This window comes from Brachypodium distachyon, chromosome 2 (genome assembly GCF_000005505.3).
Source record: "Brachypodium distachyon strain Bd21 chromosome 2, Brachypodium_distachyon_v3.0, whole genome shotgun sequence".
NCBI classification, from domain to species: Eukaryota; Viridiplantae; Streptophyta; class Magnoliopsida; order Poales; family Poaceae; genus Brachypodium; species Brachypodium distachyon.
Genome location: NC_016132.3, coordinates 46,111,114 through 46,123,157, shown reverse-complemented (window position 1 = coordinate 46,123,157; position 12,044 = coordinate 46,111,114). Strand labels below are relative to the sequence as shown.

The 12,044-nt window shown below is 46.6% G+C and overlaps 1 protein-coding gene across 1 annotated transcript; it reads left to right on the top strand.

The window, feature by feature from the left end:
• The first annotated feature begins 1,954 nt into the window (after positions 1-1,954).
• On the top strand, positions 1,955-5,002 carry LOC100823678 (probable WRKY transcription factor 71). The gene is made up of 3 exons (XM_003569468.4): positions 1,955-2,734; positions 3,833-3,991; positions 4,083-5,002. The coding sequence occupies exons 1-3, from the start codon at positions 2,283-2,285 to the stop codon at positions 4,615-4,617; spliced, it is 1,146 nt and encodes a 381-aa protein (XP_003569516.1). The 5' UTR covers positions 1,955-2,282; the 3' UTR covers positions 4,618-5,002.
• Positions 5,003-12,044: the final 7,042 nt, after the last annotated feature.

Genomic DNA, 12,044 nt, shown 5'->3' with positions numbered 1-12,044 from the left:
CGACCACGTGTTTGCCTAACCCGACGCAAACACCGGTGTCATCATCTCGTCAAAACCTGCTGCGAAACAAATCTGAACCCAAATCTCTATCTATCGCGCTTACCCGTCGACGTCCCCCCGGCCTCTCAACGAACATAAAAACTACGGCCGCAGTACGGCACGGCGAATTTACCGATCAGCAAGTGCAGAGCAGGGCAGTATAGAGAAAAAAAAAAAAAAGAGAAACGTGACGTAGGGCAGCGGCAGTACGTTCGGGTTGGACCCCGACCAGGGACCGACCAGCGGCAGGGCGTCGCAGTCCCCCGGCTGGACCGGGCTTTCCGAGACAAAAAGCAGGTGCGCGCACCCACCAAACCACCGCCCCCACCACACCGAACCGGCCTCGCCTTAAATGCACCGCGCCGGCCTCGCCCGAGCCCAGTCCTCCCCGTACCGTACCACCACGCTGTCTGCGTCTAGCTGCGTGGGCTTCCTGTTCTCGATCGCTCCCGGCCTCCCTCCCGCGTCAGATCAGATCCAAGTCGATCGATCGGGCATGTGCACCGTGGCCAAGTGCCCGCACCGGATCGATCTGAATGACGCGCGGCCGGCCGGTTCACACCTCGCTCACGCGCAGACGCCGCCGTTGCGGCTTTCGTACTAGTATACCCTGGTTTATTAGCAGGACACGGTGTTTACGGGCGTTAGCGTGTATAAGCGTGGACGCCGTGGATTCCATGCTTTGCGGGTTGCGCTAGCTTTTCACACGGGCCGTTCCGTTGGGGTGCCGCGGAGTGGCCTCAGGTGCACCGCCACGCCGTTTGTTTGCCCACGTATACAATACAGCTAAGCCGGCGCTTTTCCGGCGGTGCACGAGCTGAACATCTGGCGTTTTCTTTTCGGATTCACACACTTCATGGAGGGCCCGATGAATCTTGTTCCTGCAATGAGATACTACTACTACTCCACGAACACTTCAAGATAAACGAATGGACTCTTAAAGTTTGGTTACATAAATAGTGCTTTGTCCCTAAATAGCACGCTCCAACAGAACGGAAATGGGGTTAGCGATCGGCCGGCCGGGGCCGGTGCATGGTATGCGTAGCATGCACTTATCCATAATTGCCGCGCGCCGGCTGCAGGACATAACGAGAGCAGAGACCAAACAGTCTTAGCTAGGTCCCCTGTCACTGTGATCCCTTTTGAATGATTAGATTTCCAGCACTACTGCTCCATTTAAACCACACCTTGCCGTAAACTATGAGAGAAAGGCATTTCCCGATGCTCCGACGCTCGGAGCGACGCACCGGCTCCGGAACGGAAAGCGCGACCGTGGCCCCACCTGCCAGCTTGACCGGACGCCACCTGCCAGCCTGGCCCACCACATGTTATTCCCCCTGGTCTCATCATCGCATGCGTCGACGCAGCAGCTTCGGAGCCTTCCCCGCAATCCCGTCGTACCCACACCGCCAGCTATCAGCGGCCGTCAGTTCGTGATCGGACGGGAGACAGACAAGGCAGCGTCACGCTGGCGTGGGCCGCCGGTCCACGTCGCGGGGGGTGGGGCCCAGTCAAAGGGCGACGTACACGTGTCACGCCCGGTGCGTCTGAACGATTGACCGCGGCGCCGCGCTTTGACCCACGTGACCGGCTGCCGCCGGTGCACGCCGCTGACTCACCCCCCCCCCGCCCCGTGACCGTGGACCGTTCCCACCCCCACCTTGACAGCGTTATCAATTCTACATTAGCATTATACGAGTATAGTATACTCGCTGTCCTAGCTAGGTCTGAAGTCTAAGCATAGATTATTCGTGGCTAAAAACGAGAGGAAAAGACCAAAGGGAGGAGGAAGAGGCCAAGCGATGGACATCTCGTTTGGGCCTAATCAATTAGCTAGCAGTTGTTTGTTTCTTTCTTTCACAAAAGCAAAGCCAAAAAGCTAAGGGAAACAAAATAAATCCTCTCCCCCACCCAACAAATCTTCCTCTCTCTCTATACATCACCCGCAGGTCTCTATCCGTGCATCACCAAGATATAGCTAGGAGCTCTCTCTCTTGCACACCCACACATACACACATACACCCCCATCGCTGTCTTGGCTTGGCTCACTAATCACTGCGCAGCTAGCTTCACCGGCCACCATACCACTACTAGTAGAGCCCTGCTTCCTCCTCCATCTCGATCCCTCTTCTCCGTTCCGTTTCATAAGCGAGCGAGCAAAGCCAGCGCGCAAAGAATCACCAAAGACCATCTCCTCATTCCAAGAGAGGCCGGGAGGCAGCAAAATAGCTAGCATAGCGCCTATGTCGGGCGAGTTCCAGTTCCACGACGAGCTCGCGTCGCTGTTCGCGCAGCGGCCGGGGAGCGGGATGCAGCAGCATCAGCAGCAGGAGCAGCAGCAGGCGTCGTGGTTCGCTGATTACCTGCAGGCGGGCACGCCCATGGCGATGGACTACGACCTGCTGTGCCGGGCGCTGGAGCTCCCGGTCGTCGAGGACGTCGTCAAGATGGAGCAGGTGGTGGACGCGGCGGGCGGCGGCGCCCTGACGCCCAGCGGCGGCACCGGCGGCGGGACGCCCAACACGACGTCGTCGATGTCTTCGTCATCGAGCGAGGCGGGCGGCGGAGGCGGAGGGGGAAGCGGCGGCGGCGGAGCGGGGGATCAGGGAGACTCGGCGGGGAGGTGCAAGAAGGAGGAAGGCGACGGGGAGGGCGGCAAGGGAGACGACGATGAAGGTGACAAGAGCAAGAAAGGGTGAGTTGGACCGCATTAATTTCTCTGTTGATTTTTTCTGTGTTTGATTTGAAATCTTTGGGTCCTGTGGGCGGCAAGTTCCTGATCTAGTAGTACTCCGTATCAGATTATCTAGAGCACTTTTTGTGTGTGTTCTTGGGGCATGATTTGGGTGCTGGTAGCAGATGGTTTATGTGTGGGGCTAGATTTTGCTTCCTTGCGTTGCTTCATGGTCATTCATTCATTCTTCTTTCTGTTCTCTCTGTGTTCTTTATTCCTCTTTTAAGGTAGTTTGGCTGGCCAAGGTGTGAACATAGTTAGGGTTTCACACTTACCTCATACGCCGCAGAAATAAAATAAAATAAAAAACACTGATCTTTGTCTTCGCTTTGCTTTCCTGATTACTTGCTTGATCTTCCAAGTTCCAACTTGATCATCAAGAACCAATTACATTTTTGTAATTTTTTCCTTCTTAATTTGCTCGTCTTACTTCTCTCTCGATCTCCACGGCCATATGCGCGCATCTTCTTGCCAAGATCATACTATACCTCCAAAAAGGAAAAAAGGAAAAGGAAAATATCCCAATAAAGCCAGACCCGATTAAGAATCGAGATCCTAGCTCCTCCCTCCGCAAAGGATTTGGTCAGATTCCTTTTTGGTGCAACCTAGCACTACGTGTAGACGTAGCATGTACAGTCTCGACGCATCGATCGATCTGCCAGAAAATCCCAAGTGCGAAAAAAGGGGTCAGCAAAAAAGGGCAGCAGCGGGCAGACGGTGTGAAGCTCTAAAAACCATGTGCGATAGCTAGCTCTCGTCCTGACGAGGCAGCAAACGTCGGTTTCGCCAACAACCATGCTAATTTGAACGGGACGCGCACGTATATCTCTTGTAGAGTCGTAGCAGTATGAACAAAATCCGTAGCGAATCCGGCCGTGTTGCTAGCGTGTTCGTAGTACTAGCTGGATGCATGCGACGACCATGCCGCTGCCACATGCAGCGAGCGCAGATAGCGAGCAAGCGAAATGGCATACGATTCCGCCATTTTGCTTGCGCTGATGATTGATCTGATGATGATCTCTGACGGCACGCGTACATATGTGCAAAATCTTTTTTCAGGGCGGCGGCGGGCAAGGGCGGCAAGGCTGGCAAGGGCGAGAAGCGTCCGCGGCAGCCGCGTTTCGCCTTCATGACCAAGAGCGAGGTCGACCACCTCGAGGACGGCTACCGGTGGCGCAAGTACGGTCAGAAGGCCGTCAAGAACAGCCCATATCCAAGGTACGTATAAGTTGCACCGCTGATGGAGGGGACCGAGAGTGGCTGGCGTTGCTGATAACGATGATGATTAACGGTGTTTGGTTTGGTGCAGGAGCTACTACCGGTGCACGACGCAGAAGTGCGTGGTGAAGAAGCGTGTGGAGCGGTCGTTCCAGGACCCGGCGGTGGTGATCACCACGTACGAGGGGAAGCACACGCACCCGATCCCTTCGGCGCTCCGCGGCAGCACGCACCTCCTCGCCGCCCAGGCCGCGCACCTGCACCACCAGCACCTCCACGGCGCCGGCGGCCACCTCGGCTTCGGCGGCGCCCCCGGCTCGCCGTTCGTCCGCAACGCCGGCGCCGGCGGCATCGATGTCCTGGGCGGCCTCCTGCAGCCGCGCGCGCACCACCACCACGGCGCCATGGCGCCGCCCATGAGCCACGGCCAGCAGCAGCTGGGCGGCTCAGTCAGCACCAGCGTGGGGAGCGCGCTCGCCACGGCCGCCTCGTCGTCTCCGCCGTCGCTCCAGATGCAGCACTTCATGTCGCAGGACTTCGGGCTCCTCCAGGACATGCTCCCCTCATTCATCCACGGCGCCAACAGTAACCAGCCTCCTTCGTCGCCATACGGGAAGCTTCATTGATTAACTAGCTATCCGATAGTAGATCATAATTATAAGCAGAGGTTTGGTTAATTTCTTGCTGTGTTCGATTAACATCCCGGCCGGCCACCAGCACCTGCACCCCGATCGAGATGATCGGTCTTGTTTTCCTAGCTTGATTGGTCACCTGTTTGATCAGCTGGGTTGGTGTTCTTGTTTTGTTTCCCTTTGATCGATCCTGTGCGTGCGGCGAGATGGCACGGGGTTTTTCTGGGTCTCGCATCGTTTCCATGGATCTAGCTAGTGACTAGCTTGTAGTAGTAGTAGTTCTTGTACATGTAAGTACCTAATTCCCCAGCTCTCGTGCATTGCACTTTGTTGCCGTGGGCATGAGCTTGATGATAATTTTATGCTTCTCCTTTAGTTTCTCCTGGCTCCATTAATTAATTTACTCCTAATTCCCCAGCTCTCGTGCATTATATTGCACTCTGGAGTAGTACTTTGGTATGTAGCATTAAGGTTTTGTTGCATGTTGACCGATCGACCGTGCATGCATGGAGAAGTCCTGCGTTGGTGAACCAAAAATTGGTAGATTTTCCTGCTCGCTCATTGGTGGCAACTGTGGCAAGAAGAAGATGCACAACGATATATCTTGTCTAGCTAGCATATGTCATGAACTCGTGATGGGATTGTTCGTGTGGTTGGTACGAAGAGTTGTTATTGAAAAGCAGTGAGGTTTCGTTTTGCTGCTTGTTTCTTGCAAGTACTACAGATCACTACTTGACCAGGTCGCTCCAAGCTATAGCTAGCTACCACTAGTTAGACAGCATTACTCATCCATAGTGATGTGAACCTGCCTACCATGGACCGGTGTGAAAGTTACTGTACATATTATTGATGCAATAAAAACTTCGACGTGTGCGGGCACGTATACTTTCTTTGGCTTAACTAAAATACCCAGACCCAAAGACATAGAATCATTGATGCATGCACGTTAGGGTCTCCATGCTTGCCAGAATTATATGGTAGTTAGAGAGAGAGAGAGTCCATACATGCACCTAATTTGAACGTGGTTTGGGCGTTATATTAGGAGTTCGAACCAAGCTGGGGTGTGTGATCGATGTTGTGTGACTTACGCGTGCTAATTAACGAAGCTCGATTTAGAATACTGGAGTAGTTAGCAGACTGATGGGCGTTGCTATTTCGTCGGTTGAATTAATGATTGACGTTTTCCCAATTTGGTTCCATGCAATGTGCACCGGTCACATATACAGGGGACGTAGCATGAAATATAGTACTCCTACTAATTCACAGATATTTTAGCTTGTGGTCGATCTACTATATGGAGTAGGCCAATTAAATATGCTGGTATAGGACATTTCGCTATTTCAGTGGAATGGGACGTCGTTTTTTAAGCCTTCCCCCTTCCCCAAATGCTACACTCGATCAACAATATTGTCATGGCTAGTTTTTTTTACGGAGTACTAATTTATTTAGTCGTGGTTATTCGATGAAGTACAGCATCTCCGTATACTTCTAAAATTTTCATATACATACGTCTAATTTGAGTTGCAAGTGAGGAACAGAATGGACGCCGCACGTGATCTTGATCTAAACTCTAGAGATGGATAGGGAAAACCCTATCTTGCGCAGTGGACCGGCCCTAAGCGCTCTTACGTAGGGTCTGAATTGAATTACCGACTACTACCGTTACCTCCATGGCCCTCTTTTGCGCCTCTACAACCATCACCACCATTGACGGAAACAAGACAAGCTTGTGGCGAGATACACAGATTAGGGCAACCGGGACATGAAGCTGTTCAAAATCAATTCCATGAAACACAGATAGGTTAACCAAGACTTGCAAAATAACAGATGGGTTGCATTGTCGGTTGCAGGCTTTCTGCCCCTGCCCAACTTCGAGGATTTTCTAAGCTTTGGGGCCTATCGTAGGACTTCCCCGTGGACCCCTCACACCCAACTCATCTGCTGGAACTAGACTACATCGGGCAAATACTCTTTTTTTTAGAGCAAAATGAGCATCGCTCCCGGTTTCATTAATGAAACCATTGGTGTTGATAGTGCCAAAACAAAAGCTAGGCCTATTACATGGATTAGCCATAAGGCAGAAAAATAGTTGAAAAAGGTCTTCATATCTCATCCACTTTCTTCAGGATGCAATACGTTTGACAGTTGGTCTCCTGCCATATCGCGCTTGGTAAACTTCATGAGCTACCGTCGACAGGATATGCGCCATTTGCTTCAGCTTGTCTTTATCACCTCCCTTTTGAAGCCCGGCCCAAGCCAGCATCCAATGACATACAGAAAACGCTACGTTAATAGGATTGCTTAATTGTTTCTTATCAAAATAAGAAGCATTCCTAGCTTTCCACAAACTCCAGCACATAGCAGCCCCACCACATGCTTTAAGGCTCTTAATCGTTCCCCTATTCCCTTCCAGGATGAACTCAGTTAACTCTAACATGTTCTGTGGCACTTTGCTAAGACCAAATGCACAGCCCACCACAGACCAGCAGAAATGAGCCACTGGACATTGGAAAAAAAGGTGATCTACGGTCTCCATCGATCCACAGAATTCACAACCTGTGGATCCAGCCCAGCCCCTGTGGGTCAAGTTATACCTCGTCAAGATTCTGTTCTTGATAGCGAGCCAACTAAAAACTTTAATTTTAAGAGGTATCCTAAGTTTCCATAGATCCTTATAGGCGATCTGTACCTGTCGATCTTTAATAAATTTATATAAAGACCCTACTGAAAACATCCCTGATTTCGTAAGCTTCCAGAAACATCTATCATGTTCATTACTTAACTCAATATCTCCACAAAGCTGTAATAATTCAATCCACATCATCCTAGTTTCCTCTCGTAAAGCTCTCCTAAAACGAATGCATCCCCAATCTGAATGGACCACTTCAGCTATGGATACAAAGTGTTTGTAGGTTAAATTGTATAGTCGAGGGAATGTTTTACAAAGAGGCATATCTCCTATTCAATGTTCCCAGAAGCAGGTACGTTCTCCATTACCCACTATCTTTCTACAACAATTCATAAAGATATTTTAACCTGCATTAGACCTTGCCAAAAATGTGATTGCCCACATCCTGGCTTACAAGCAGCTAACAAACCTTTTTTAACATATTTTGACCTGAGACCCTCCTGCCAATCTCCTTCCTCATTTTCAAGTTTCCAAAGCCATTTGCAGAGAAGACTAATGTTTTTGACATCTAAATCAGTAACACCCAAACCACCTTGATCCTTGGGTTGACATATCTCATCCCAATTCACAAGGTGGTACTTCTTTTTACCTTTATCTTCCTGCCACAAAAGTCTGGCACGAAAGAAATCTAATTTCTTTTTAACCCCCTTGGGGATCCTAAGTAGGGACATCATATAACTAGGGGCATTGCTTAGACAAGTTTTGACTAAAATGAGCCTACCACCCATAGATAAGAGGCTACCTTTCCAGCCACTCATCTTTTTCTCTACCCTATCCTCAATATATTTCCAATCAGTATTGCACAAACGTTTATCTTTGATGGGAATCCCCAAATATTTGAAAGGTATCTGACCACGTTGGCAAGAGAACATTTTAGCATATTCATCTTGTCTCTGGACAGACTCTCCAAAACAATAAACCTCACTTTTATGAAAGTTAATTTTCAATCCAGTCAGGTGTTCAAACATACAGAGAATAAACTTTAGATTTCTAGCGAATTCAAAATTATCTTCCATCAGAAAGATGGTATCATCTGCATACTGCAGAATTGAAATCCCGTTCCCAATTACATCACTAGCTAAACCTTTGAGCAAACCTTGGTCTTCCACTCTTTGAACTAAAACATTTAATGTGTCAGCAGCTAAATTAAAAATTAAAGAAGATAGGGGGTCCCCTTGTCGAAGTCCTTTTTTAGTTTTAAAATAGGGGCCTAACTGATCATTAACCATAATTGCAACCTTCCCATCAGTAACCAATTTCATGATCCAATCCACAAATTTGTCTGGGAACCCCTTCATTCTAAGAACTGAAAACATAAAGGTCCAATTAATTTTGTCGTAAGCTTTCTCGAAGTCTTTTTTAAATAGGACCCTAGGTTTTTTGCAGTGATGTAAATCATCTAAAATTTCATGTAGCATGACCACACTGTCTAAAATGTATCGACCCTTGATAAAAGCAGCCTGAGTATCTACAATGCTTTTATCAGCAACTAAAGCACCTCTATTATTAACTACTTTAATAAAAAATTTGAAACTGACATTAGATAAGCAAATTGGTCTATACATTTGAATCTTGTTCGCCCCCTGTTCTTTGGGGAGCAAAGTAATAATGCCATAGTTGAGTCTAGAGATATCCAGGAGCCCGGTGCTGAAGTCTTTAAAAAGCAGAAGCAAGTCATTGCAAACAAGTGGCCAAAAACGTTGATAGAATTCGATTGGAAATCCATCAGGACCACAGGCCTTATTATGAGACATATTAAAAACAGCCTCCTTAATTTCAGTTAAAGTAAAATCTGAGCTAAGCATGATCCTATCCCCATCATTAAGCACCATATCTAAAGGCTGTGACAAAGTAATATGTAAGTCATTTATTGGACCAAACGACTCTTTATAAAAGTTTGTAGCATAGAGGAGGATCTCCTTGTCACCTTGGATATTCCCCTCATCCTGTACAAGTTGAAAAATCTTATTCCTACGTTTCCTTCCGCTTGCTTTAGCCATGAAGTATGTAGTATTACTGTCACCTTGTAAAAGATCAATTTCTTTAGATCTTTGACACCATTTAATATCTTCCTCTCTAATAATGTGGTTGTACTGAGCTTGCAACTGGTTTCTCAAGTTATATGTTTCAATTGACAGTCCCCAGATCTCACTATTCTTATTTATTATATCTAACTGATTTCCAATTTCTTTCTTGGCTTTCCTAAAGAAACTTTCATAGTTAATATTCCAGCCTTTCAAAGTCCTCCTCATATTCCTGAGCCTCCCTTGAAAAATATCCAATCTATCTTTACCTTTAGTTTCTGTCAACCAAACTTTTCTTACAACCTCTAACAGATCCCCTCTAGTGAACCAGCTTAGTTCAAATCTAAATAATTTCTGATTCAGAGGGACTACGTCCCCAGTATTTAAAATCATAGGAGCATGGTCAGAAACTCCTCTTAACAGAGTCCTGACAGTAGCTAAAGGAAATTTTCTTTCCCAGTCCAAACTCACAAGAATCCTATCTAATTTTTGAAAAAGTGGGTCAACCTGGTTGTTAGACCAAGTAAAATTCCTACTTGCAATTTCAAGCTCTTTTAGCCCCCAATGTTCAATGATTGCATTAAAAAGGAAGGTCCATTTTGGCAGCCTTTTAGTCTTATTACGTTCATTGACTCTTCTAATAATATTGAAATCACCTCCAATAATCTTGGGGAAATCATTACTACGGACAACTTGTAATAATTCCAGAAGGAAGTTCTTCTTATCCCTACTATGGGGTGCACCATAAACATTGACTAGATTCCACTTGAATCTAGTCTCCTTGTCTAACACAACCATGTGTGTATAAAAGTCCCTAGCTTCTAAGTTACCTACTTCGAATTTATCTTCCCTAATTCCCATAAGCATACCACCAGAAGCTCCTTTAGATGCTGCCCAGTACCAAATAAAAACATTTCTACAAGTTAAACTGTTCAGCCAAACATCCTCAAAAACAGTTTTTTTAGTCTCTTGAATACAAAAAAAATCCAACTTTTCATCGAATATGACACCCTTCAGGTATCTTTTCTTCTCTATTTCACCTAAGCCTCTAGCATTCCAAAACATCCCTATCATAATTAATTTTTCTTCTTTTTCCTAACTACCTTTTTCTTTGGTTTCACACTGGCAATCCCAGGGGAACCTTTCCTACGAACTTTTTGATTAGATCCTAAAACTAAGAGATCATCTAGTCTGCTATCCAGTTCTAAATCATCAGCCTCATCCCCATCAGAAAATAATTCCTCAAAATCCTTAGGATCAAAGCCATCCAGCTTTGCTCTCTTCTTAACAGCCTGAAAGTCTAATTTTTTTGATTAGCCATAAAGATATTACATCTAGCAGCTTCTAGATTTTTAATCACACTAATACAGTTATCAACCTCCTTTTCAGATCGTCCCAAACTAACTCCTAGTTTATTTGCTATGTCTACCGGAGTTTCATCTTTGGTATAAAGCACAGAAGGAAGTGCTACACCATTTTTATCTACCAAAAAATCTTGTAACTCAGCATTATTATCTATATTTACACTAGTATCTACACTAGGAAACTGAACAGGAGTAGAATTAGTTAACAAAACATTAGGAAGTGGAACATGAGAATTACCAGGTGAGAACTCCAGGTTTCTTCTCTTCAGAAGCTCCTCTGCCCTGTTCTGATGTGGTACATCATCAGCCTGCCTGTTTCTCCACTCTTCCTTCTATTCCCCTCCTCTAACAGTCTGGTTCTGCCTTTTCCTGTTTTTGGAGCAACCCCCTGACCATTCTTAACTATGTCAACATATGCAGTCCCAGATCCAGTTGCATTGGATTTGACTTGAAACTTGCCCAGCTCTGAAAAAGGGGTATCAGTAGGGATCACCACCTCAGGATTCTGATTCTTCTTGTTTTCCTGTGAATCAGTTATGTTCAGTTCACCCTCCTCATTGCCTTCTTCAAGGCCAGCTTCAAACTCTTTTTGTAAAGTACTAATCTTTTGAGTACTGAAATCTAGTTTTCTGGCATAGCTGTCAGGATCATTTTCATCACCATAATCAAGTTCTTCTTCTACCTCTTCCTCTGTTTCCTTGTCAGTGTCATGGAATTGCTCCAACATGTGACAGTCCTTGTTATGTTTTTTATTGATCAGATCTACAGCTTTAGCTCCAGGGGATGCCATTACAAACTTGACACTCTTAGTTTTCTTATCAGTTTCTTTAGCCCTATCGTCAGCATGATCTCCAACAATCTTCAGTTCAGAGGCAAATAACTTAGGAACCACATCAGAAGTGATCTTTGGAATAGAAGGTACTTCATGCACAACATCAACGTGCTTGTGTAACAGTGACTCATCAGTAACAGGGTTAACATTGTGAGGACCCTCAGTAGTCTGACCATGTCCAGTCTTGTCAGCCTTCTTATCCTTTGTTACAGTAAGTACTGGAGATGCATCCATCATCTGAACAGCAGAAACTTGTTTAAGCCCACTAGCTCCAAATGTTCTCTGCCCCTGTCCACCACTTGTGTTATAGGCAGCAACCCCATCACTACTAACATTACCCCCACTTTGCTCAACATTTTTCTGTTTTTTCTGCAACCCATCACACTCAGTCCTTGCCCTAACATATGCATCTCTATCCTCATTGCTTAGAAGCACTCCATGTTTCATGATCCCCCCCATCTCAACAATGCTCTCAATCTCATAGAAGATGTCATAAATATATCCATCTTCCT

What these genes read in the sequence shown, in the direction of transcription:
- LOC100823678 (XM_003569468.4), top strand. Translation starts at nt 2,283, where the DNA reads ATGTCGGGCGAGTTCCAGTTCCACGACGAGCTCGCGTCGCTGTTCGCG. An exon ending in GGTGACAAGAGCAAGAAAGG is followed by an intron (nt 2,735 to 3,832) that starts GTGAGTTGGACC and finishes ATCTTTTTTCAG; the next exon opens with GGCGGCGGCGGGCAAGGGCG. An exon ending in AAGAACAGCCCATATCCAAG is followed by an intron (nt 3,992 to 4,082) that starts GTACGTATAAGT and finishes GGTTTGGTGCAG; the next exon opens with GAGCTACTACCGGTGCACGA.